The sequence below is a fragment of the Temnothorax nylanderi genome, unplaced genomic scaffold (assembly GCF_030848795.1).
Source record: "Temnothorax nylanderi isolate EJ_2023f unplaced genomic scaffold, tnyl_v1.0 TNYL_tig0742_pilon, whole genome shotgun sequence".
NCBI lineage: Eukaryota > Metazoa > Arthropoda > Insecta > Hymenoptera > Formicidae > Temnothorax > Temnothorax nylanderi.
This window is the reverse complement of record NW_027249804.1, coordinates 10,666-37,607: the sequence shown is the minus strand read 5'-3', so window position 1 is coordinate 37,607 and position 26,942 is coordinate 10,666. Positions and strand designations below refer to the sequence as shown.

At 37.4% G+C, this 26,942-nt stretch overlaps 1 protein-coding gene and 2 long non-coding RNA genes across 6 annotated transcripts; 2 read left to right on the top strand and 1 right to left on the bottom strand.

Annotated features, from left to right (window-relative positions):
* Positions 1 to 1,246: 1,246 nt before the first annotated feature.
* Positions 1,247 to 17,210, top strand: LOC139785124 (probable ATP-dependent RNA helicase DHX37). 4 transcript variants are annotated; one of them, XR_011721825.1, is made up of 4 exons: positions 1,247 to 2,041; positions 2,120 to 2,331; positions 2,427 to 2,639; positions 2,719 to 2,912. XR_011721825.1 is itself a non-coding variant. In XM_071724274.1 (4 exons), the coding sequence occupies exons 2-4, from the start codon at positions 2,503 to 2,505 to the stop codon at positions 17,123 to 17,125; spliced, it is 288 nt and encodes a 95-aa protein (XP_071580375.1). In that variant the 5' UTR covers positions 2,078 to 2,331; positions 2,427 to 2,502; the 3' UTR covers positions 17,126 to 17,210. The 4 variants fall into 4 exon arrangements, 2 of the variants coding, with proteins under 2 accessions (XP_071580375.1, XP_071580374.1); XR_011721826.1 differs by having other exon boundaries at positions 1,247 to 2,046; XM_071724274.1 differs by lacking the exon at positions 1,247 to 2,041 and adding an exon at positions 17,073 to 17,210 and having other exon boundaries at positions 2,078 to 2,331; positions 2,719 to 2,816.
* On the top strand, positions 2,941 to 4,688 carry LOC139785126 (uncharacterized). The gene is made up of 3 exons (XR_011721827.1): positions 2,941 to 3,466; positions 3,690 to 3,857; positions 3,969 to 4,688. It is a non-coding gene; the product is annotated as an uncharacterized lncRNA (long non-coding RNA).
* Positions 3,655 to 6,775, bottom strand: LOC139785127 (uncharacterized). Its single transcript, XR_011721828.1, has 3 exons — positions 6,477 to 6,775; positions 6,086 to 6,253; positions 3,655 to 5,974 (listed from the first exon to the last, which is right to left on the bottom strand). It is a non-coding gene; the product is annotated as an uncharacterized lncRNA (long non-coding RNA).
* Positions 17,211 to 26,942: the final 9,732 nt, after the last annotated feature.

The window sequence follows — 26,942 nt, the reverse complement described above, 5'->3', positions numbered from 1 at the left end:
TGAAACGATCGGGCGTTGTAAAACGCGAAAAGAATTTGAGCGCAATATCTGAACAAATTATTTAATTTTTAATAAGTCCAATTATTAATATTTATTTTCATAATTGAACTTATTTTTTATTTTAATAAATGTAAATACAAATATCTTATTGTATTAATATTTAATATTAATAATTTAATTAGTTGCTTAATTTAACTTCTTGTTTAATAAATAAGCGGATGCAGTACTGAAAATGTACCTATTATATAATATTTTAATTTTCAAAATTGTCAAATTACAAACAGGAATTTTGTTGTGACTTTTACAGTTATAAAGTAACTATTTAATGGAAATGAAAGCCTAAAAAAATTAATATTGTAACGCAATTATTATAATGCTTAAATCATAAAATATTTCTATTATCCATGTCTGCCAATACAATATTTTTTATTCATATTGCATTCTATATAATGGCAATGTTATTATATATTTGACAGGCAAATCAAAATAGCTTCGAATCGATATCGAAATGATGAAATATCGATGTCTTAACAGAAAATACATAATTTGCCTGTTTACAGTCTGGCGCGATGAATGTATGTCACAAATAATCTCTTCTTTTAAAAAATGTCATATAGCACAAACATCGAAATAACCTTCAAATTTCGAGCATTATTTCGATATGATGTAATATCGATGATTTCGACGTCAATTAGACGTCGATTCGATGGGTCATTTCTCGCTGGGTAGGGCCTAAGTTAAATTTTTTAAATGAAAACCCCTATTTTTTATTGTACCATCTTTCTCTATTAATTAATTTGAACAACTTTTGTTTGAAAAATTCTTTTATTTGCCTAATATTTTTTGAGATATTCAAGGAAAACTTGGTAACTTTTTCAATATTTAGCTTATGATATCTTGATAATTGTTTGCCAGAGGAAAAAGTGGTATAGAAGACTTTTTGACTTGATTTTGTCTTAAGAATATGCTGCTGCAATAGCCCTCCAATTTTTTTAAATATTTGTAAACACTCCAAGAAAATGCATACACAAATATTTAAAAAAAATTGGAGTATACTATTGCAACAGCACATTTTTGAAATAAAATTAAGTTAAAAAGTCCTCTGTACCACTTTTTTCTCTGGCAAACAATCATCAAGATATCACAAGCTAAATATATATTGAAAAAGTTACCAAGTTTTCCTTGAATATCTCAAAAAGTATTATATATTATATAAAAGTATTATATAGAAAGATGGTACAATAAAAAATAGGGGTTTTCATTTAAAAAATTTGACTTAGGCCCTATTGGGCTCAATACAGGCCCTGGATCCAAAATCCAATAAGATCGTCTATTGGCCCCCTTCAAACCTTTCAACTTTTATCTGAAACACTTTTCCAATAAACCAAGCCGTCAATTGACACTTAACAAAAATTAACACAATAACATTTAAACGACACCCAACGATAAAGGGATCATGGCGACATTGATTAAATCGACATAGAACATTAAAGGTTAACACTCTGTTAACACCAAACCAACATCCAACGATGAGGATCAATCTCCAACCTACACTAAACATTGAGGCTTAATCCCCAACCTACACTTATCATTGAGAATAAACTCCCAATATACACTCATCATTGAGGATTAAACACACAATTTACCTAAACCTTAACCCTAAGAGCACAGTTGACGGAAAGTCGACGGCAAGTTGACTTTTATAAGTCGACTTCTAGTCGACTTCTAAAAATGACGGAAAGTCGACTAAAAGTCGACTTCTAAATAGTCGACTTATAAAAAGACGGAAAACAGTTAAGCTGCGCGTCATGCATTGCATTCATCAATATGGCGGCGAATCTCGAGAGGAGGCTGGAGGAGCAGAGCTTACGCGAGTGCGAGGAATTGTTACAGAATGCCGTTACCAACCGACATGGAAGCGAAATTGCTGCGCCAGATAGTTCTTGCAGGTATGGCGGATCAAGTCGCGAGAAAGGTTTCGCCCGACGAGGTAAAAGAGGATCAGGATAAGGCCAAGTGGAAACATATGCTTATAGGTTAGGTATGGTGTGTTATTAATTATCATCGACAATTAAGACCTATTGAATGCGACAGCTCTCCATTCTGAACCATCTTTCAGAACACCAGAAATGGAGGAACCTGTGTTCATGCATTCTTCGTGCGTTCTACGGAAAATCAGTCCGGAATAGGTGATGGTTTATCAAGAGGTGTACGAAACGAATAAGATGTACATGAGAGGTGTCATGGCGATAGAACCCGAATGATTGCCGAAATTCGCTCCCATGTTATGCCATCTTAGTGAACCATTGCATTGGTTGATCCACCGCCAAGGTATTTTTATCACAATTCTTGCTTTATAATGTTTTTCCTACTTATTTATAAAGATATTAATCTTCATTATGATCGAATATTATTCTCATTTATAGATATAATCAAGGAATTGGGAAGATCATTTGCCGCGTGTCTGGTACATTCGGAAAGGCCGGATGGGCACTACCATCGATGGGTATAGAGCATCCGTGGACGGTGTCAAGTCAGTTCGTGTATTTCTTCTTGAAGGGTCAAGTGTGCCCTAAGCTGAAACGATTTGTCCCGTCGCTGCTGACGACACCTGGGAGCATCACCAAGTCATGGGCCAGGTAAATCGTTATTCTATCTCCTTTCAACTTCACGTTGATTCATCGAATAGATTATATCAATTCAATACGATTTTTTCAGGTTGATACCACGCACTCAAGCAACAGTACAAACGCTGCAGTCGCAGGGAGTCGTGTCCAAAGACAAACTGCTAGAAATCTGGGGTTCGGATAAAAAATGTGAGATTTTAATTTATAAAATAATATTTAGATATTATCATAGACTTCTATACAATACTAGACCGCTGACAGGCATCTCGGCCGTGATGCTTGCCGCCATGTTAATTTTAGTCAAGATATGCTATACTACGGATTCTATACAAGTGGTTTTCTACAATATTTCTATACAATAGTCTGGCATATACAGAATGTCCAAAAGAAATGGTTATTAATACTACAGGAGTAGTGGTTCGATTTCGGCATCCAAGTACGCTACACGTCGAAGGCATGACTTACATACTTATTGATAACATGTACCAATATTTAACACAAAAACATTCGTCTGCTTCGTTATGTACTGTAATAACGAATGCAGATAAACGCACATCATGAGCAACTGGACACCCGATAGTGACTTAATTCAATATGGCCGCACTAGAGAGCCTCTAGGAGAGAGAGGCGACAACGGGTCATGTGACCAGCCACTCCGTGATTGGCTAGCAACATTATTGAGGGGGGCAAAGGCGAGATTGCGACGTCAATGCAGAAGAGCGTAGGAGGGAGTTAGCGCAGGCAGGTTAAGTCAGGTTAAGTTGAGGTAAACACGCTGCATGGTCATCCGCGCGTGAGTGACTGAGTGACAAAATTAACATCAATTCAACGAAGGAACGGTAAGTCTTTATTTAGCAAACGTTGAAAAAATATAAAGAAAATTATTAAAGTATTATTTACGTGCTATAATAATATTACAAAGCTATATGCGAAATCTGCTGCACAGAACAAAAGTGTCATTATTTTTTTACTCCGATTATATTGCAGTTTCCTGATGAATATAGTGTGTTAAAAAATAAATAAATACTACAATACTGTTAATTTATTGTTCTTGTATTACAGACACTAATCATGCCATCGAGATGCACCGCATATAAGTGCAGTAACAACAGCAATGACGGCTACGCACTTGTAACATATCCGCAAAATGAGTCGCTGAGACAGAAATGGATCGCTGCGGTTGGAAGAGGAAAGAGCTGGTCACCTAATAATACTCAAAAACTTTGCGAGGTTAGTAACAATATGCAGTATGCTCTGACTTTGCACTTCGGAAGATAAATAGATGTAACAACGTAATCTACTGTTAGACTGAAGTATATATTTGTGATTTCCTTTCTCTAGATACACTTCCAACCATCAGAAATAAAATTTGTCGCTGGGCGCAAACAAGTAAAACTTGGTGCAGTTTCTTCACGGTTTTGTACGTGCAGTATAAGAAAAAAACGAAATATCTTACAAGAGCATGGGCTCAAGACTTTTAGCTGATAATTTAAATCCAGTAAAACGAACAGCCGCAATCCCAAAGAACTTAATTGGTACGAACTAATGAAACAATATTGTATAATATTGTGCCATATTGTACGTTTAATTTATGTTCAATACGTGTGCAATGATTTATTAGCAGTTATGTAAGGATTTGAATAGTTTATCTCTATTGCTACGTTTTCAGTTTGTTTATGATGCTCGTTTTCACCAACATCGTTTAACTTGAACCTTAGCTCAATTCACTCTTTGTCTATTTCTAAAGAAGAAATAGACAAAGATTGAATTAAACTAAGGTTCAAGGCGTTAAAGGTTACACGGCGTTAGTGAAAACGGGTATTAAGTAATACACGATATTATTGTCTGATATATAGGTAATATAATGAAAAATATGTTCCTATAACACGTACATTTACAATATGACACTTTATTTAATTTATGTTATTCAATACGTGTGCAATGATTTATTAGCGATTACAATGTAAGGATTCGAATAGTTTATTTCTATTGTTACGTTTTTAGTTTGTTCAAGTAATACACAATTTGACTGATATAATAATAAAAAATATGTTCCTATAACACGTACGTTTACAATATGACACTTTATTTAATTTATGTTATTCAATACGTGTGCAATGATTTATCAGCGATTGTTATATAAGGATTTGAATTATTCATTTCTATTGCTATTTCGATATTTTAAGCTTGTTGCTTTTGATAAGTAAACACACGATTTTATTTTTTATCTTCTCATTTACTTTTACCACTTCTTCCACAGTTTCTTTCATTTCATTCCGCAATTCTTCATTTTCCTTTATTATGGTGCTCCTCGGTGAATTCGCATTCTCGTCTTCACTTCTCTCCATTTTTGCCCTATCGATATCCTATCATTATAACTAAAAGGGAAATGGCGGTAGGTATTATTATTGAAATGTCACGCGATCATGTTATTAAGCTGAGACGTAACACATCCATTCGCACGACAAATATCGTCACGCGAAACTCGCTACGCTCGTCGACGTATTACATCGAGATAATAAATTGTACGGCCGACCGCGCACAGATTTCCGGCACTTATGCTGGTTAACGTGCGTCGGACACTTGTAACGTCAATTTTCCATGTCTCTTTATGTTGCTTTATGTATACATTATGTCATCATGTTATCATCCTGAAAGAGGCGCGACGAGATTCTCGCGTGATTATTACGTATCGAGCGATCTTAGATTAGCGTTAACATAAAGAAAATTCGAATATTTCTTATTAAGATATCTTTTTATAGGCATGAATTCGCCTAACTGTGATAATAATTATTTTCTGTGCTACATTTTTTTCTAATTTTTTTTCTCCACTATTTCCTGATATTCCTTTAAAAGTAACTAAAAAAATAATTGAGACGATAAATAACGTTAGTAAAGTTAATAATTAAATGACAAGCGTTACGTATATCTCAGATTGAACGTCCGGTATAATAAGTTAAATCACTTCGCGACCTCGCTCCCTATAAATAATAGCATTCCACGATATTTCCTCTCGTCGGAAAAAAATGCAGTGACTCGAGATTGTAGGCGTGATCGCGGCGATTAAGCAAGGGACACCTGCCAACCTGCAAGCTGCGGTCTGCTGCAAGCTTTGCGAAATCACGGCTGTGAACTATCGGCTGCACATCGTCTTCAATTTCTTGAGACTTCGTTTGTAGATCTTCTTTAGTTATTGGTTTGCATGTCTGCACACAGCCATCTTGATGTAGATGTAAGATATTTCGTTTTTTTCTTATACTGCACGTACAAAACCGTGAAGGAACTGCACCAAGTTTTACTTGTTTGCGCCCAGCGACAAATTTTATTTCTGATGGTTGGAAGTGTATCTAGAGAAAGGAAATCACAAATATATACTTCAGTCTAACAGTAGATTACGTTGTTACATCTATTTATCTTCCGAAGTGCAAAGTCAGAGCATACTGCATATTGTTACTAACCTCGCAAAGTTTTTGAGTATTATTAGGTGACCAGCTCTTTCTTCTTCCAACCGCAGCGATCCATTTCTGTTTCAGCGACTCATTTTGCGGATATGTTACAAGTGCGTAGCCGTCATTGCTGTTGTTACTGCACTTATATGCGGTGCATCTCGATGGCATGATTAGTGTCTGTAATACAAGAACAATAAATTAACAGTATTGTAGTATTTATTTATTTTTTAACACACTATATTCATCAGGAAACTGCAATATAATCGGAGTAAAAAAATAATGACACTTTTGTTCTGTGCAGCAGATTTCGCATATAGCTTTGTAATATTATTATAGCACGTAAATAATACTTTAATAATTTTCTTTATATTTTTTCAACGTTTGCTAAATAAAGACTTACCGTTCCTTCGTTGAATTGATGTTAATTTTGTCACTCAGTCACTCACGCGCGGATGACCATGCAGCGTGTTTACCTCAACTTAACCTGACTTAACCTGCCTGCGCTAACTCCCTCCTACGCTCTTCTGCATTGACGTCGCAATCTCGCCTTTGCCCCCCTCAATAATGTTGCTAGCCAATCACGGAGTGGCTGGTCACATGACCCGTTGTCGCCTCTCTCTCCTAGAGGCTCTCTAGGCCGCACCCTTCACTACCACTTGCATCTCGCACTCGCATCAGCTTTTCGGCAGTGCGTCCATAGATGTTAGTGGTCTAGTATAAAAGTCTGTGGATATTATATATTTATAATATTATATATATATATATATAACAATATTATATATTTACAACATTATGATAATTATATATATATTATATATGGGGCATTCTTTCTCAACGAGAGACCCCCCGCCCTCAAAGTTGGTTTTGACGTAAAGAGTTCTAATATGGCTTAAAATTTAGGTAATTATATCTACTTTTAAATGCAAAGTGGCAAAATAAAAAATTCAAGATGGCCGATCCAATATGGCGGACAATGTACATAAAATTGCTTAAATTCGCTTGAAACTCGTTACTCGGGGGTTTTTGGTGTCGCTGAACACGAATCTGACATAAGATTTTCAAAATTCAAAATGGCGGATCCAATATGGTGGACGATTTTTTAAAATTATATTGAATTCACATGAAAATTTTTACACGGGGGTTTTAAGGTGATTGAATAGAAATGTGACATAAGCTATTCAAAATTGAAACAAAGGCGGATCCAACACAATGTTCCCAAAGCATAATAAATAGCAAGACAAGTTTTCAGTCCAATAAGCAAAGGCAAAGCAATATGAAAGTTCAGGCAGTGAAGGCAAGACTAGTTAAGGTTTCAACTAGTAAAAGTAAGACACGTTGCTGGTCCAACCAGCAAAGGCAAGACAATAACATAGTTTAGCATATTTATTTTACGCATTATTTTTATAATAATTTTTTTTATAATAATTTTTTTTAATGTTTTGACCTATTAACTTTGATATTAAAATAGTTATTGTCATTTTGACTTGTGCTTTAGAGTTAATCATCATCTTGCCTTTTCTGGTTGGACAACCGACTACTCTTACTTTTACAAGATTGAACTTCAGTAGTCTTACCTTTACTGGTTGGATTATGGTATTTTCTTGCCTTTACTAATTGAGCCCTTAACTAGTCATTACTTTGCTGGTTGGACCAGCAACGTGTCTTACTTTTACTAGTTGAAACCTTAACTAGTCTTGCCTTCACTGCCTGAACTTTCATATTGCTTTGCCTTTGCTTATTGGACTGAAAACTTGTCTTGCTATTTATTATGCTTTGGGAACATTGTGTTGGATCCGCCTTTGTTTCAATTTTGAATATCTTATGTCACATTTCTATTCAATCACCTTAAAACCCCCGTGTAAAAATTTTCATGTGAATTTAATATAATTTTAAAAAATCGTCCACCATATTGGATCCGCCATTTTGAATTTTAAAAATCTAATGTCAGATTCGTGTTCAGCGACACCAAAAACCCCCGAGTAACGAGTTTCAAGCGAATTTAAGCAATTTTATGTACATTGTCCGCCATATTGGATCGGCCATCTTGAATTTTTTATTTTGCCACTTTGCATTTAAAAGTAGATATAATTACCTAAATTTTAAGCCATATTAGAACTCTTTACGTCAAAACCAACTTTGGGGGCGGGGGGTCTCTCGTTGAGAAAGAATGCCCCATATATATATATATATATATATATATATATATATGTATATATATGTCGTAGGCAAATGGTTATTTTAGGAAAATAGCTTCTGACTAGGCAAATGCTATCTGCCTGGCCAAATAGTTTTCACCATTTATTCTTGCTATTTTCCTAGTCAAATGCTATTTTCCTAGGCAGATGCTATTTGACTGAACCGCTGTTAAGCAAATGGTATTCCGCGAAGCATGCATTGGTGCACTTCAGTGACGCGCTTTAAACAGTTAAATACTTTTAAAGCGCGTCACTAATCTATACGCCGAAGGCGTGTCCTAAAATCAGTGAGAAGTTGTCGCGGGGCATGTTTATGGTCGCTACATCTCGTCGGTATATGACAGGAATCATAACCTAATTCCTGTCAACTTTAACGATTAATATCTCGCTTCGCGGGGCAGAGCGACACTTTTTTCTGCCAGATTCTTTCGTTTCGTGCAAAAACGCGTCGAATAAGCCTAATTTCATCGATTTCTGTGCTGGGGTAGCTAAACTGAAGAATTACCCACCAATGCATGCTTCGTGGAATACCATTTGCCTAACAGCGGTTCAATCAAATAGCATCTGCCTAGGAAAATAGCATTTGACTAGGAAAATAGCAAGAATAAATGGTGAAAGCTATTTGGCCAGGCAGATAGCATTTGCCTAGTCAGAAGCTATTTTCCTAAAATAACCATTTGCCTACGACATATATATATATATATTGTTACGTCCTGCGAACTCCACGACTTCCCTTTTTCGCTTAAATTCCTCTGCGCCCCGGATAGCCGTTAAGATTAGAATAAGGTAAACTAAGCACGGACGGTTGTCGATCGACGAGTGAGCCTTGATCCTTGCACATTCCTTTTCCTTTTTTTATAGGTAAAGTATCTGTTTACCTAGGCGCTTAAACGCAACTTTCCAGATGACGAATTAGTGACGGACGGGGCATACGTGACAGGATTTTCATCGGCTTTGTCAGGCCTAAAACTGAAAGAATGTAAACCTGGCGACTCGACGCGCCAAATGGGCCTTAATGGGCTGATGAAGATCTTTATTGCATCAAGCGAGCTTTCAAAATGCACGTACGATGTTTCCGACAAGCGGAAACAAAGGCTGAGACGTGTCCGTAAATACACGTGGCGGAGTTTTTGCTTGCATTTAAGATTGAGAGGTGTGCATCGTCCGTCAACACAAAAACAGGGCCGCGAGATAAAAAAGAAACCCTAATAAAGGAGAAACCAGCGATAACCGAAAAACAAGTGAGTCACTGGAGGAAGCGATGGGTTGCAACCCCCAATAAGACAGTGGGGGCCTTACGAGGGGACTCACCAATGAACACCCGGAAAAATCGACAACCGTCTCTAAGCTTCTAGGATAGGCAAAGACTTAAGAATCTAGCTCTTGGGTGAGAAACATCTCGCCCAATAAGAAATCCTTCAGACAAAAATTAGAAACATCCCGCCAACCAGAAGTTCCCAAAATGAAAACTTGACACATCCCACACGCAATTCACCCTTCCCATCCTTAGAACTTTCCTATATAAATCTCGACATCGCAGCACTTGCTCTCTTGGCCAGCTCCTCTTCAGCCAGATCATCTCGTCGCCTCGCCTCCTTTCAATTTACTGCGCCAGATTCAAATCTCATCTCGAGTTTAAGTTAAATTCTGTGCGCGAACTTAAACCCATCGAGTGCCAACGAGAGCCTATCCACAGGACCCAAGGAGAGCCAGATATTTCAAAAAGAACCAGCTATTCGATCAGCGACAAGTAGTAAGTTCTACACACACCATATATATATATATATATATATATATATATATATATATACAGTGCCTTCCGAAAGTTCGGGGCCACCTAAATAATTTGTAAACGGTTTGAAATATAGGATTGAAATTTATAGGGATACAATGGGATCACAAAGTCTATTAATTAACCATAAAAACACCCACCTCCACACCCCCGGGGGACGGGGGTAGGGAGGAGCCAAAAAATCTTAAATGGCATGTGGGGTTGAGTGAGGGTTCGTTCGAAAGGGCTTTCCGAGACGAAAACAACGCGATGTCGCCGAGGTCTGTACGATTTTTTTTCGCAGAGTTATGATCATTTGAACATTTTTAGGGCCCACGGCGACAATAAAAGAAAGATAAGGCTTCACACGGGCACGCGCGTTCCTGTGCGTGTGTGCGTGCGTGCGAGTGTGTGTGTGTGTGTATGTGTGTGTGTGTGTGTGTCAGCAGAGATAAGGACCCCACGGTTCGTCACTCCAGCGGTAGTTAACGACTCCAAACCCTCTCTGCTGTGTGTGTGTGTGTGTGTGTGTGTGTGTGTGTGTGTGTGTTGTGTGTGTGTCAGCAGAGATAAGGACCCCACGGTTCGTCACTCCCGCGGTAGTTAACGACTCCAAACCCTCTCTGCTGTGTGTGTGTGTGTGTGTTTTTATTCCTTCACATACACCAGTGTTCCCATCCCGGTCTTGCCTTAGTTGGCCGGACACGCACACACGCACGCACGCACGCACGCGCGCACACACACACACACACACACACACACAGCAGAGAGGGTTTGGAGTCGTTAACTACCGCGGGAGTGACGAACCGTGGGGTCCTTATCTCTGCTGACACACACACACACATACACACACACACACACACACACACACACACACACACACAGCAGAGAGGGTTTGGAGTCGTTAACTACCGCGGGAGTGACGAACCGTGGGGTCCTTATCTCTGCTGACACACACACACACACATACACACACACACACACACACACACACACTCGCACGCACGCACACACGCACAGGAACGCGCGTGCCCGTGTGAAGCCTTATCTTTCTTTTATTGTCGCCGTGGGCCCTAAAAATGTTCAAATGATCATAACTCTGCGAAAAAAAATCGTACAGACCTCGGCGACATCGCGTTGTTTTCGTCTCGGAAAGCCCTTTCGAACGAACCCTCACTCAACCCCACATGCCATTTAAGATTTTTTGGCTCCTCCCTACCCCCGTCCCCCGGGGGTGTGGAGGTGGGTGTTTTTATGGTTAATTAATATACTTTGTGATCCCATTGTATCCCTATAAATTTCAATCCTATATTTCAAACCGTTTACAAATTATTTAGGTGGCCCCGAACTTTCGGAAGGCACGGTATATATATGAGGCGTTCCACGCCAAATCGGACACCATTGGGCTTTTGCATCTCCGATTTTTTTGAAAATGTTTTATGTTATAGTATTAGTTGAAAGAGGCCTCCATGATTTTTTTCAAATTTTTTTGTCAAAACGTTTTCAAAATATCGATTTTTGAAAAATTACGTTACTTTTTTTTTAAACGCCCATAACTTTACGAAAAATGGACCAAATGGGACGTTTTTTTTTCAAAATGTTCGTATTTAAACACACTTTTGATAAAAAATATCAAAAAAATTTTTCAAACTGTATTTCTATAAGATTTTCAAATTTTTAACACAAATTGTTGATTTACAAAAAACACGTACTGATCGATTTTCTTCAAAATTTTTTGTAAAAAACTATCATCAATTCCACAAATTTTAAGCCTAAATTCATAATGGGATAATGACGGGATCTATTTTTTTTCGATCTTTTAATTTCTATTTTTTATTTATCCGTGCTGAAAAATATCTGAAAAGAATAAATAATTTACACAGGAACTACTATTAATAATTATCTGAGACATAGTGATTACTAAATAGTTTACAAATTGATTTCAGGAAAAATACAGTTGAATTAAAGCGTTTATTATGCTTGATAATTTTTTTTTATTAAGTAGCGTTTATTTTCTTACACGTTTAAATATTTTAAAAATTCGAGATTCAACAGATGATGAAAATTCTTTAAATCTCAAAGTGCCTTCTCCGTCTGGAATTACACAATGATATTTCTGCGTTCCTGTTATTGTCTTAGCTCTAATATATCGCTTGTCTAATGATTCTTTGCTCTGAATATAATCTTCGTTAGAGAAGAATTGCACATAGATATTTGGCAAAGAATTTGATTTTATCGCCCAGTTATATGTATAATTCTTGAGGAGTTGAGATTTGTTCGTCATATGGAAGTTGAAGACTTGCTCGTGCCGCTATTCTCTTAACAGTTCCCCCTACTCCATCACAAGGACCTTTGCCATGAGCTGTTGCAAAATAATGCCATTCAGCTTTTAGCCCAAAGTCTTCTTCATGAAAATTGAGATTTACAAAATTTTTATAATTTTTAAATTGTTGAGGTGCTCCGTCGGAAAAATAAATAACTTTTACAGCATCATTGTTTAATTCTTTGATAAAACTCGTAGTAATTCTTGTGAATTCATGAACAGCAACTGCATCATGAGATAAGCAATCCGATATGATTACTATACTGTTGTGAACAAGTTCATTATTTTTTTTGTAATAAATGACAACTGGATAAATAGTTGCTTGACTGTTATTCCAATGGAATCCTGATGCGGCATTCTGAATAACAAAGGCATAGTTTTCCGCAAAATCACAAATAACAATGTACTCATTCTCTCTCAGTGATTCTTTCAGCGTTCTTAAATAGTTTGCTTGTTTTTTTAGCAATATAAGTGTGTGATAAAAGACTTGTTATATTTTCACAAAAACTGTCGATGAAGTCTGACGAATTTTTTACGAATGTCTCCAAGCTTGTATGAGGCTTCGAAATCCAATACTTATAAGTTATTTCATCAATTCCATTTTCATCAAATATATCTAATAATAAATTTTCTAAAGTTTGTATTCCTGGACACTTATCATAGTCGTGAAAATAACATTTGGAAGTTGGATCCTGACAAATAATTATTTTAAAGCAGTCACTATATTGCTGTAATGGTATTGCTAATTGGTCTGTAAGAGCTGCCAAATCACACCCTGGAATAAAGAAGATTAACTATTTTTTGACAAAGATTTTACTAGTATATCACTTACCTAACATCATTAACTTGACGTTTTGGTGCATAGAACAAACACAAATAGTGTGAGTTCTGCTAGAACCAGCAAGTACGCAATGTTGAGGACGTAATGACGCAAATTTAGAAAAACCAACCCGATAAGCTGGATATCGTACTTTAAAAAGTTCATACAACTCTTTTAAGTTGGAGAGAATAAGGCGTTTTTGGATATGTTCACGTTTTCCGTCATCGTTTCTAATAGAAAGATAATCTTTCATTCCCGGCATATTCATGCTAATTTCATCGTCTACATAGAATTCCAAAATTTTAGACTTTATATCATTTGATAATGGTCGACCTAAACATAATAAAATTCAACTTATCTTTACTGAATAAAATATTAAAATAAGTGGTTTTTATATAAAAAAGTCTTTACTAACCTAATTTCGTACTTGGTGTTGAAAGAATCCCTTTCACTTCTCGAAGAGATTTAGCTATTGATGCCATGTATTTTGTACAGCCAATTGTATCACATAATCGGGATAACCCCCATGTTTCAGGTAAAAGGGTGAGAATTTGAATTTTTTCAGATCGATTCGTATTAGTGTCGTTAAATTTAATTTTTAATTTGTCGATTATTTCCAAAAAATTCTTTGAATTAACTTTATCCTCAGACTCTTTCAACACTCCTAACGACGTCTTCAAATCGTAACATACTTTTTGGACTTTGTTTTCTAAATAATTTGGATTACGCACACGTTTTTTAACAATTGGCGATTGATTTAACAAAGAAATTGCATCGTTAACCACAGGCAACACTGTTCCTAAGCTTAATTGAGACATACTACTGGTTTGCGACGTTAGTTCTTCACTAAAATCTTCTAATCCTAAAAAGTAATAAGAACCATCATTTATTTCAACATAAAATAATTGTTTTATTATAATAAAATAAAATTCAAATATTCACGACATAGTTTAATTAACCTTACCAGACGCGGTGTTTGAAATTGATGAAAGGACGTTTTCAATTTTAACATCTTCTGATTCATCTTCTGATTCATCTTCTTGGTTATCACTAGTTACGATAACAGATTCAAAAGTAGTATTTTTTGAGTCCAATGTTTTTCTACATGATGTGCAGAGATAGTCTTTATCATTTAAACCATGTAAATTCTGTTGAGTTACAGAAGCTCGTCGGAGACTTTTCCTCACTCTATGTTGTTCTAGTTGTAAAGGATTACAACACAAATTATATCGTCCAAAATTTTCCATGATATAAATATTTACAATAAATTGTTTTTTTTTAGAGTAAACGATGAAAATTTCACAGTTATTTTTTTAAGAGCAGTTAATATAGGTTATTCACAGGAGACGCTGATAACACACGATTAACAACAATAACCCTACTTTTGTTCCGAAACAAGGATGTAGACGCGAAAGATACTCAGCCGCTAAGTTATCCATCGCAATTTTCGTTACCGACTGTAGTAAAAGGTTGGAGCTAATTTGAAAATGTGCAAATTTTTGAATAAATACATTAACCAAATTCTTTTAAAATGGACTTTGTCCTTCAAATATTGACTAAAAAATAATCAAATACATATTAAAGCACTAATCATATATTGTAGTAAATAATAACAATAAAGAATGGGGATAATGATTCCCTTCTCGGGATACATGGCGTTTTTAAGGAACGTACCCAAACCTTTAACCGCCCTCTATTCATTCACTTCCTCTTTAATTCCCTTCCTCCTTTTTGGACCAACTGTTTAACGTCTCTTTCCGAAAGACGGACATATATTGTAGTATATTCAAATAAAAATTATCGATTATTTGTTTATTAAATGATAAAGATATATGTTTTTTTTTTAATAAATAACAATGACTGTTGCCGATAAGCCTGAAAAAAAAAGATTTATATATATTTTTCAGCACGGATAAATAAAAAATAGAAATTAAAAGATCGAAAAAAAATAGATTTCGTCATTATCCCATTATAAATTTAGGCTTAAAATTTGTGGAATCGATGATAGTTTTTTACAAAAAATTTTGAAGAAAATCGATCAGTACGTGTTTTTTGTAAATCAACAATTTGTGTTAAAAATTTGAAAATCTTATAGAAATACAGTTTGAAAAATTTTTTTGATATTTTTTATCAAAAGTGTGTTTAAATACGAACATTTTGAAAAAAAAACGTCCCATTTGGCCCATTTTTCGTAAAGTTATGGGCGTTTAAAAAAAAAGTAACGTAATTTTTCAAAAATCGATATTTTAAAAACGTTTTGACAAAAAAATTTGAAAAAAATCATGGAGGCCTCTTTCAACTAATACTATAACATAAAACATTTTCAAAAAAATCGGAGATGCAAAAGCCCAATGGTGTCCGATTTGGCGTGGAACGCCCCATATGCTCCCCTTCTTCTTCATATATCCACGCGTTAGGGAAGTCTCCCAGTATAATGGGCTCCCCTTCCATCCCTCTTGCTACCCCTGTTCCGAATTAGCCGATTTATCGGTCGATTCCGAACAATCTCTATTGCTTTGAGTTAGCTGGCTCGGTGGACTCGGGGTATGTTACTTTGAGTTAGCTGGCTCGGCGGATCCGAGGTATGTTGCTCTGAGTTAACTGACTCGTCGGTGGACTCGGGGTACACTGCTTTGGGTTAGCTGGGTAGGCGGACTCGGGGTATATTGCTTTGAGTTAGCTGACTCGTTGGTGGACTCGAAGTACTCCTTAGATTTATTCTCCAAAGCATGAGGAGACTTCCCCGCACGTGACGGACTTAAATTTTAACAATCCGCTAATTCGTAGTGGATTCGGCCGGTCCCACCAATAAGAAGTCGCGAAACGCCGCGAAACACGAGAGACGTCGCCACAAGCGGGCACGCAGGGAACCGGAAGAACCTTGTTCCACACAGCCCGGTGCTTCGCGTCTCGCCACTCCACCGCCCCTACCAGCCTTCTCAGAGGAACCCTGTTCCTCACAACAGTGTCGCCCCGTCATACAATCTCGCCCCATTATCCTCCCATCTCGGTTTTCCCCCGCACCTTATCGTCCGGTTTGTCGGGTGGCCCCATTTCGCGTGGTCCCCGTCAACCGCGATCCGGTCGCCCTCCTCGAACCTCCCGGCTCCCCCTCCTTTTTCCGAACTCCGTCTCCGGCCCCGTCAACCGCCTCGACAGTTATAAATCTCGAGGAAGTAGACCAACCCGAGATGATAACCTTGGAATAGCAATTATAAAATACACTTTATTTATTTTAATTCTCATATGTTTCGCCTCAATAGAGAATTTTATTAAATGTAACCACGCAAATCGTCCAGAATCCGCATAATGTACTACAACCGTTTACACAACTCTCTTTTGTTTTATTGTATACACATACACATTTTACATTAACGCCTATATAGTCTATAGTTAATTATTATTTTTTTTATATACTAAATAACATCTTACCTATGTCAAATAAAATTAAGTATTTATGTTAGAAACATCTCCATTCATTCTAAATTAAGACCTCCCCTACTCATCTTCCCTCTCGGAATTGCACGAGGTCCGATCCCGAGTTAAAGGGATTAAATTCCTTGACTCGAAAGAGGACCGACGATCGCACCGCTCACGGAAGGCGTCTTAGCGTCCCTACAGACGTTGACCCTTCCTGAGTCATAAAAGTGCGTTCGGGCTCGCGCCACGCGCCGCAGAGCGCGTACCTGCGAGCAGTATTCTTAAGCTTCGAGTTGCGTCCTTCCTTACCCCGACCCCTCTGGTTAGCCTTTCCTTCGCTTCCCAGATTTTCTTATCCTAATCCCGGGGTTGGACGTAACAATATATATATATATATATATATAGCTAATTTTGCATATTGTTTCGCGATTAACGCTGGAATGTTTTAATTTTAGTTCTGTTGTTAGCTTACCAGAAGTGGCTGCCGGAATCCGCGCACGCAGAAGTGGCACAGATATGACCGCCTTTGTAATTAAGAATAAAACATTAGGATTGTAATTATACAGTTTTTTAGATAATTAAATTATTTTATATATGAAAAAAAATCGAAATGCATCAGTTTTAGCCCTCCAGCAAGGGGTCGATTGCGTATCTTGAAAAAATGAGGTAAAAATTACAAAAGTGAGAAAATTTATTAGCGTATCTATGATTTTATTTATCATAATCTAGTAAAATCTGTTAACTTTTGTCATTTTTACCTCGTTTCAAAGATACACAATCGACTTTAAAAGTTGGCGGGAAGTCGACTTTTCGTCATGACGGGAAGTCGACTTTTCATCACGACGGGAAGTCGACTTTAAGTCAGTGGTTTTTGCGACATTCGCCGACTTCAAGTCGACTTTCGTTCTTAAAAATGTCGACTTCTCTGCCAAGTCAGTTTCGGTAGAAGTCGACTTCAAGACTATTTGCTCTTAGGGTAATGATCAACACTCAATCTACACCTAAATTTAAGTGTTGACACTTTGATGATAAACACTAAACTTACTCCCAAATTTGAGTGTTAACTCTCTCTGATGGGTGTTAACCATCAAAGTTGAGTGTACTTTTTTATAAGGGGTGTTAAGACTTTTAGTCAATATAGGTACAATTTTGCCTACAGTGGTATACTACTTAGTTTGCAAAAGTCTGAAAAAGTTCATTATTTTATACGAGAAGACAAATCTTAGTAGAATTTATCGCACCTTTTACTACGTAAAGTTTGATATAGTATGGAACGCTGACTTCGCCATTTTTATTCCTCAAAGAGGAAGGCAAATAATCCGCCATTTTCCAGTATATTTAGATTTATATTTTTTAACGCACTTTATTAACCATTTAAAGCATTTATATAATATCTGTTGTTAAAGTTTTGACAACATGTTTATTTTAAAAGTAATTTTGATAAAAAAAATAAAAATCTACATTTTGAAAATTTCAGTTATTTAATAGAATATTTAATAAATTGGAATATTTTAGAAGGGATTTGTCTAATTTCGACCTATTATTTCCACATTTATCAATAAAGTGGGTTTTGTTATAAATTTTCAGTGCTGGGTTTGTGTATTTATGGCAAAATTACAATAGTATCAAAGACTGCGCTAACTATATTTTTCCTCTAAAGCCATTTTATTTGTGCCAAATTGATAAGTATGTATTATGATACATTTATTACACCAATGCCGTCATATGGTTTGAATGGAAGCACGAAAACTACACCTAAAATATTACGTTGTGAAAAAATAACCTCAGGTCTAGCAGAGTGTACAAAATCAAAGTTTACAAAAATTACTTACACCAACGTTAAAACTGGTGGAAAAAATGTAACCTCAATTTAACTTATATAAGTAGGATCCCAACGTTGGTACAACCTAAATTTGATTCCCCAAATTAGTGCAAAAGAAGGTTGAAACGACGTAGCGAAAACGTTGGATACCAACGTTAAGTGTGTTTATCTTAACGTCGGGCGGACGTCAAAATGCTGCTTGGGACATTTTTCTTACTTGAATTAATAAAAATTATTTACTGGTTATACAGGGTGTAACAAAAAGGTCGGGAATCTATTGTTGTAAAAAAAAACAGAAAAAAATTATTTTAAAAAATTTGATGCTTTTTGTAGACGCAAATTCAATTTTGCAAAATTGCAAATGTAAAGATAAATAAAAATTAATATTATTATTCGATTCCTTTCATTATTCTACGTATAAAAGTATGAAGGTAAAGTTATCGAAAAGTGAATACTTTATCTCATATTTTATATTAAAAATGTCATGAAAAAATTTAAAATATTTCAGGAAATTCTTAACGAAAGAGAGCTTTATCTTAGTGCTTTGAAAACGTGGTCCCCGTTTAAAGAACTCAATGTGACCTTGATGTTACTTTCCAAAGATCGTTCAAGGTCAAATCAATATCACCACATAATGGATAACCTGGTACCCTACAACTTTTGTATAAAACATTTCTTCCGAAAACGTCATCTTTCCGAGATAATTCAGTTTTTATTATACCCTGTGCAAATGTCGGATCATCCGATAGATGGCATTCGATGAGATTCGTTTCTCGTATTTCAGATTTAACAAACGATAGTATATATGTCGTAGGCAAATGGTTATTTTAGGAAAATAGCTTCTGACTAGGCAAATGCTATCTGCCTGGCCAAATAGCTTTCACCATTTATTCTTGCTATTTTCCTAGTCAAATGCTATTTTCCTAGGCAGATGCTATTTGACTGAACCGCTGTTAGGCAAATGGTATTCCGCGAAGCATGCATTGGTGGGTAATTCTTCAGTTTAGCTACCCCAGCACAGAAATCGATGAAATTAGGCTTATTCGACGCGTTTTTGCACGAAACAAAAGAATCTGGCAGAAAAAAGTGTCGCTCTGCCCCGCGAAGCGAGATATTAATCGTTAAAGTTGACAGGAATTAGGTTATGATTCCTGTCATACCGACGAGATGTAGCGACCATGAACATGCCCCGCGACAACTTCTCACTGATTTTAGGACACGCCTTCGGCGTATAGATTAGTGACGCGCTTTAACAGTATTTAACTGTTTAAAGCGCGTCACTAACCTATGTAGGTTAGTGACGCGCTTTAAAAGTATTTAACTATTTAAAGCGCGTCACTGAAGTGCACCAATGCATGCTTCGCGGAATACCATTTGCCTAACAGCGGTTCAGTCAAATAGCATCTGCCTAGGAAAATAGCATTTGACTAGGAAAATGCAAGAATAAATAGTGAAAGCTATTTGGCCAGGCAGATAGCATTTGCCTAGTCAGAAGCTATTTTCCTAAAATAACCATTTGCCTACGACATATATAAGAACGGTATATAAATCAAGTGTATGGTTACTTATATGGTAACTTATATCATCAGTTGTATCGCGCGCTTATTATAATAAAGTGGCACACAATTTCGAATTGAGGAGATATTGTTGTAGATAATACATTTAGCTGTACTATCTATTATAAATACTTAGGGCTCGGCATATTCCGTATACACCGAGCTAAACGGACGAGAAGTGGGAAGGACAAAAGGAAAGCCTCTCCCACCTCTCTACACGTGCGAGAGAGCTGAGCTCTCAAGAACAGGCGGGCATCGGTTGTAAGCAGAAGGAATGTCAGCCTCGTTCGATAACGGTCAATATAGGCAAAGTGGGCCGGACTGTATCAAATAATATTAAACCAATTTTTCTCCATCAAACTGGTGTGTTTTCCTTTTATTTCAACATGGTAGCAGAGCGTGGTTCCGCTCTAAAGTGAAAAGGTGAATTTCGCTCTTCAGGCTACGGGTTCAGTCACGAGGGAACGTCTGAGCACTGTTCAAAAAGGAATAAGATTGTGTTTTGAATACGAAGGAAAATTCAAACACTGTATACAAAATGGACAAGGAGATCAAGATTCCAGTATTTGATGGAGAAGATTACAGCGTGTGGAAAATAAGAATAAGGATGTTCTTGAAATTGAAGAAATGTGAGACAGTAATAACAAGAGAAAGAACAACAGCTGATACAGAAGAAGATTGGATCGAGCAAGATTTGAAGGCTATGAATATTATATACAGTGCAATCTCCAATAAGCAGTTGGAATTTGTGTGTAACGAAGATTCAGCTTATAAGGTGATCAAGAAATTAGATAATATGTATTTGAAGGAGTCAACAGCACTACAGATTGTCTGCAGAAACAAGTTAGAAAAATTGAGACTGAGTAATTTCAGTGACACTGCGACGTTTTTTAATGAATTTGAAAAATCAGTGAATGAGTTGAGAAGTGCTGGTGCAAAAATAGGTGAAAAAGAGAAGTTAAACTATATGCTAAATACGCTACCAGAATCATATAGTTACATTGGAGATCTAATCGATACACTGAGGGAAGAAGATCAGACTGCTGATTATATCAAAACTAAGATTAAATTGGCTGAAATGAAGAATAGAAGTGAAGATCAAGGGACGAAGACAAATGTATTTGCCGCTAAAAGGAATCAAAGAGGAAGGTGTCACAAGTGCAACAAGGAAGGGCATTTTGCAAGAGACTGCCCAGAAAATGATCAAGCCATGAAAAACAATGGAACGTGGAGAGGATCATCGCGTGGCCGAGGCAGAGGTCGAGGTGGTAGAGGCAACAATACGAAAGGACGTGGTTACTCAAATTATCAACAACAAGGAGCCAGAAATGACGGTGAGAAGAATAACACGGGAGCGAGTGCTTGGGTAGCAAGAACGTGTTCAGCTCAAGGTGAGAAAATACATAAAAACGATATGTGCGCAGTGGAATGGCTACTTGACAGTGGATGTACAGACCACATCGTGAATAACGAACGTTATTTTGAAAGTTCAATTGTATTGAAGGAACCGGTAAAAATTTATTTAGGTGATAATCGCGTAGTTAAAGCAACGAAAATCGGAAATATTACGACTTATTTTAATGCGTTTGGTTGTGAAAATAGAGTAGATATTAAAAATGTATTTTACGTAAAAGAAATGAAAGTAAATTTAATAAGTTACGGAAAATTAACGGAAAAAAATACAATTATATTGAAAGGTGATTTAACGAGAATTATAGATGGAAATAATAAAGTTATAGCGGTTGGATATAAGGAAAATCGTGTAATTAAATTGAGAGGTACGTTAAAAGAAAATTTAAATTTTGTAAACAATGCCGAGCGAGTAAATAGTATAAGTCAAAAGGAGAAATGGCATCGTACGTTAGGACACGTAAATTTTGGCTATCTAAATATACTGTGTAAACAACAGTTGCTAGAAGGTGTTCCGAAAGATCTAGAATCTGAATTTATGAAATGCCAGACGTGTATTGAAAATAAAATGACAAGTCTACCGTTTGAGAACAATAGAAAGAGAGCAAAAGAAATTCTAGAAATTATACACACTGATGTGTGTGGTAGCTTCAAAACCTCGGGGTTAAGTGGAGAGAAATATTTTGTTTCTTTTATTGATGATTACAGTAAGATAGCTAAAGTTTACTGCATTAAAGGTAAGGATGAAGTTTATGATTGTTTTGTGCGATTTATAAATGAAAGCGAGAATATAACTGGCAAGAAAATTAAATACTTAAGGTGTGACAATGGCACTGAATATTTGAATAATCGTTTTTATAAGCTTGCAAAAGAGAAAGGTATAATTTTAAACAAATGTCCACCTTATGTACACGAACTAAACGGTACGGCAGAAAGGTTCAATAGAACTATAATGGATATGGCGCGTTGTTTATTAGCAGAGGCAAAAGTAGATAAGAAATATTGGCCAGAAATAATATGCGCTGCTACGTATCTGAAAAATCGAACATTAGCAAATACGATTGAGAAAAAGACGCCGTATGAAATATTCTTTAAGAAAAGGCCAAATGTAGAGCATTTATGTATTTATGGTAGTAAAGTATTTGTAAGAAAGCCAGAAACAAAGCGAACGTCTAAATGGGATAAAAAGGGAGATATGGGTATTTTACTGGGATATGATAAAGTAGGATATAGAATATTAATGAATAATAAGATTATTACGGCAAGACATGTAGAAGTAGTAAATGAGAAGGTAAAATATATAAATTTTGATGAAAATGAATGTGAAAACGAAAGTACTGTTAGTGATGAGAATGATAGCGTTTTTGAAAGTGCGGATGAAAAAGATGAAGAAAATGTTAAAAATAAAATTAAAAATGATGAATTAAAAGTTCCTCGTAGATCAAACAGGGAAAGAAAAAGCCCAGTAAGATATCCAGACGTTGAAAGTAATAATGTTTATGTAAATTATTGTAGAGTAGAGAGTCCGTGTACATTTGACGAGGCGTTAAATAGCGAAGAGAGTGAAAATTGGCGTAATGCAATGAATCAAGAATTAGCATGTATAGAAAAAAATAAAACGTGGAAATTAGTTGATAAGCCTAAAGATAAAAGGGTATTAGATGTTAAGTGGGTGTATACGAGAAAATCAGATAACCGATATAAAGCTAGGTTAGTTGTGAAAGGTTTTCAACAAACAAATGTAATTGAGGACATATACGCTCCAGTGGCAAAAAGTCAAACATTAAAAACGTTATTTTCATATTGTTGTAAAAATGGTTTGAAAATTGAGCAAATGGATGTTGAAACAGCCTTCTTAAATGGCAAGGTCAACTCTGAGGTATATGTTGCTCAACCTCAAGGTTACGGTGATGGAACGAACAAAGTTTATAAAGTGTATAAAGCTCTGTACGGATTGAAAGAAAGTCCTAGAGACTGGTATGAATGTTTTGATAATTGTGTTACAAAACTCGGATTCGTAAGAAGTAACGTAGATCTTTGTTTGTATAAGAAAAGAAAAGGAAAAGATGAGATTTATTTGCTAATTTATGTAGATGATCTATTGATTTGCAGTAAAAAGAATAGAAATATAAAGAGAATTAAAGAATCGTTGTCAAAAGAATTTAATATGAAAGATTTGGGAGAAATAAATGAGTACCTGGGAATTAATATAAATTATGATTATAATGAAGGGAAAATAAAATTGAACCAAACTAAATACATAGAAACATTAGCAAATAAATATCAAATAGAAAATAGTAAGTTATACAATACTCCTATGGAAACAAATTTAAAAATTGATAAAGCTGAAAATTATGAGCCGAATGTAAAGTATAGAAATTTAATAGGAGCATTATTGTATATAAGTGCGAATACAAGGCCAGATATAAGCTACAGCGTAAACTATTTGAGTAGATATCAAAACAGTTATAATGAGACACATTGGAAGTATGCTTTGCGAATTTTGAAGTATTTATATTTGACAAAAGAATTGAGTTTATACTTTGATAGGAATGAAAATTGCGAATTAGTAGAATGCTATGTTGATGCCGATTGGGCAGGAGATAATATCGATAGAAAATCCACATCAGGATATTTAATTAAATTATTTGGAAATGCAATCAATTGGAGATCTAGAAAGCAAAAATGTATAACAAAGGCATCAACATATGCAGAATACGTGGCCTTATCAGAGTTAGTAAGCGAATTAAAATATATTCGAGAATTGTTGAAGTTTTTCGAAATTAAAATTAATGTACCGATAAAAATTTATGAGGATAATTTAGGAGCATTGAATATTGCAAAAAATGGAAACTTTACCAAGAACTCGAAGCACATTGAAATACACTATCATTTCGTACATGAAAGCGTAAGAGAAAAATTAGTGGATGTATGTAAGATTGAAACGAATGATAATGTAGCGGATATATTTACGAAAGCGTCATGTAAAGAGAAATTTGTTAAATTTAGAGAGAGTTTGAATTTAAAGTAAATGAAGTAAAGATAAGAAAACAGTACAGCGTAAATGTAAGGAGGCGTGTTGTAGATAATACATTTAGCTGTACTATCTATTATAAATACTTAGGGCTCGGCATATTCCGTATACACCGAGCTAAACAAAGGAGAAGTGGGAAGGACAAAAGGAAAGCCTCTCCCACCTCTCTACACGTGCGAGAGAGCTGAGCTCTCAAGAACAGGCGGGCATCGGTTGTAAGCAGAAGGAATGTCAGCCTCGTTCGATAACGGTCAATATAGGCAAAGTGGGCCGGACTGTATCAAATAATATTAAACCAATTTTTCTCCATCAAACTGGTGTGTTTTCCTTTTATTTCAACAGATATATTTATGGTTTTATAACATTTTACATCCTTTCATAATTTTTAATTATATCTGAGCAGATCTGGATACATTCGGTAATTAATTATATCTCGGCAGATCAAATTATATCTGGTCAGATCTTTTTTTTTTGTTTCTCGTAGGAAGAGGAGAAATACCTCGCGTATCTCCGGGGGCTGGCCACCCGGAGTATGTGGGGCTTGCACCCACTAAAACTCCTTAAACACAGCACTAAAGGACTACAGTCACGACACGCGGAACACACGAGGTACACCACGTGACAGTCCACACGCACGAGCGACAGAAACACGTAATCCAAAGACAAGGACCACACGATGGGTCAATCCTTTGGAAGGAGCTTTAATCCCATCCGGCGAGATAGTCGAATGGCCAACTCGCATGCGTCGCCATTCGATCGCCTCGGGAAACCCTCATGATAATAGCCGCGGGCAGCCATATCATTGAGGGATCACCTCATTGGCTGCGGGAGATTCACCCGAGAGAATCCACTCCCCCAAAATAACACGCACACGAGCCACGAGACGGGACGTGTACGAACGAAAACGAACAGGAGCCCCCTCTATCCGGAGAGGGGTTCCATACGATGCAATACACGAGCTCTAATCCTCGAGCCCGTCTTAACATAGAGATAACAAACTTACCCACCACTATTGAAAGGAATTAAGGACCGATCCATGGTCCACGTCACTGGCCAAGTATGAACCCGGCGCGGCGTGAGAAAAGCTGCGTTCTCCGGTCGCGAGAAACAATGGATAGGGACGTGTCCGTCCACCAACCACGGTCTGCCGCCACAAAAAGGCTCCCGGAACCCATTGCGTGGCAATGGGGCCGGAGCCCCAAAGAGCAGCGAGCGGTGAGCCCCGGCCGACCAACCCCAGGAGAGCCCCACAACCAAAGGAAACGGAACCCCCCAATACAGACTGTACATAGGAAAAAGGAACAATGAAAAACCAGTATAATACGCAGTGACACCCGACAAACCCCACGGGAGGCGACGAACGCCGACCGCCCCCGGGCCACCCACCCCCCAAGGATCCGGAAGCATTGCCCCAGGCAATGCACCGGACCCCAGGAGGAGAGCGGCCCGCTACTGGCCGGCGCCCGACCGCCCCTGGAGATAAAACGGGTGACGACAAAAGCACCGCTAGCGCCCGCCGAAATCAATCACACCGTATTGAATGACCTTGCAGCCGTATGCGTCACGAAGGCAGCCGAAGGGACCGGAGGGGGCGGCCGGAGAGCCGCAACGCCGACGGCAGGGTAGGAGACCCCGAAAAGGGTATGGCGCGCGACATTAGAATAAGGCAGGCGTAACAATAAGGTACATCGGGCCAGAACCCGAATAGGTTTAAGGATTAGTTGACCACACGTCGGTTCAATTTTCGTTTATTACGGCTCAAGCACAAGGCTAAAATCGATTTCATTTCCTTCACCTTCGCGCTTACGTCAATCGACGCGTAGCAAAAGCCTGCGCTACACACAATTCCCAGGAAAGGAGTATGCACGATACAGTCACCCCTGACGTGTGCCCGAGACAAGACAACCGGTTAGAACGGGCTGTCATCGAAATCAGTCGGCGCGTTCGTAAAGTAGGACAACGACCACGCCCCACGGAAAAAGGGATAAACCCTGACGCGTCACCGGGACAAGATACAGGGCCAATACGAGTCGACGTCGAGATCGGACGACGCGCCCGCGAGTTAGAAAACCAAATACGTTCCGCGGGGAAAAACCATCCCTGACGCGTCCCTATAACCGAGCAGATAATCAGGACCGGTCAACGTCGAAATCGGACGGCGCGCTCGCAAGTTGGAAAACCAAAGTCTTTCCGCGGCGAAAAACCACCCCTGACGCGTCTACATGACCGAGCATGCGATCAGGGTAGGTCGGCGTCGAGATCCGACAACCGGGTAAGGAAGTCGAGGACGGTGCGTCATCTGCAGGAACAAAGGGTTCCTGACCGAAGTATGATACCTGGTACAATGCCAGATCAGGTCGGCGTCGAGATCCGACGACCAGTAAGTGAAATAAGAAACCGTCCGCGATTTCGCTACCTGGACATCATCGCCGAGAAAAGGACTCGGAAGCGAGGGTACCAGGTCCCCGGAAAAGGTCATATAGGGTCGGCGTCAACGGCGGACGTAGTGCGATGC

Bases quoted from the DNA above. Each gene is read 5' to 3' on its own strand.
- LOC139785124 (XM_071724273.1), top strand. From the start codon at position 2,503: ATGGGTATAGAGCATCCGTGGACGGTGTCAAGTCAGTTCGTGTATTTC. The intron at 2,640-2,718 runs GTAAATCGTTAT...CGATTTTTTCAG, and splicing joins ATCACCAAGTCATGGGCCAG to GTTGATACCACGCACTCAAG. The intron at 2,817-17,060 runs GTGAGATTTTAA...TTTTAATTTTAG, and splicing joins CTGGGGTTCGGATAAAAAAT to TTCTGTTGTTAGCTTACCAG.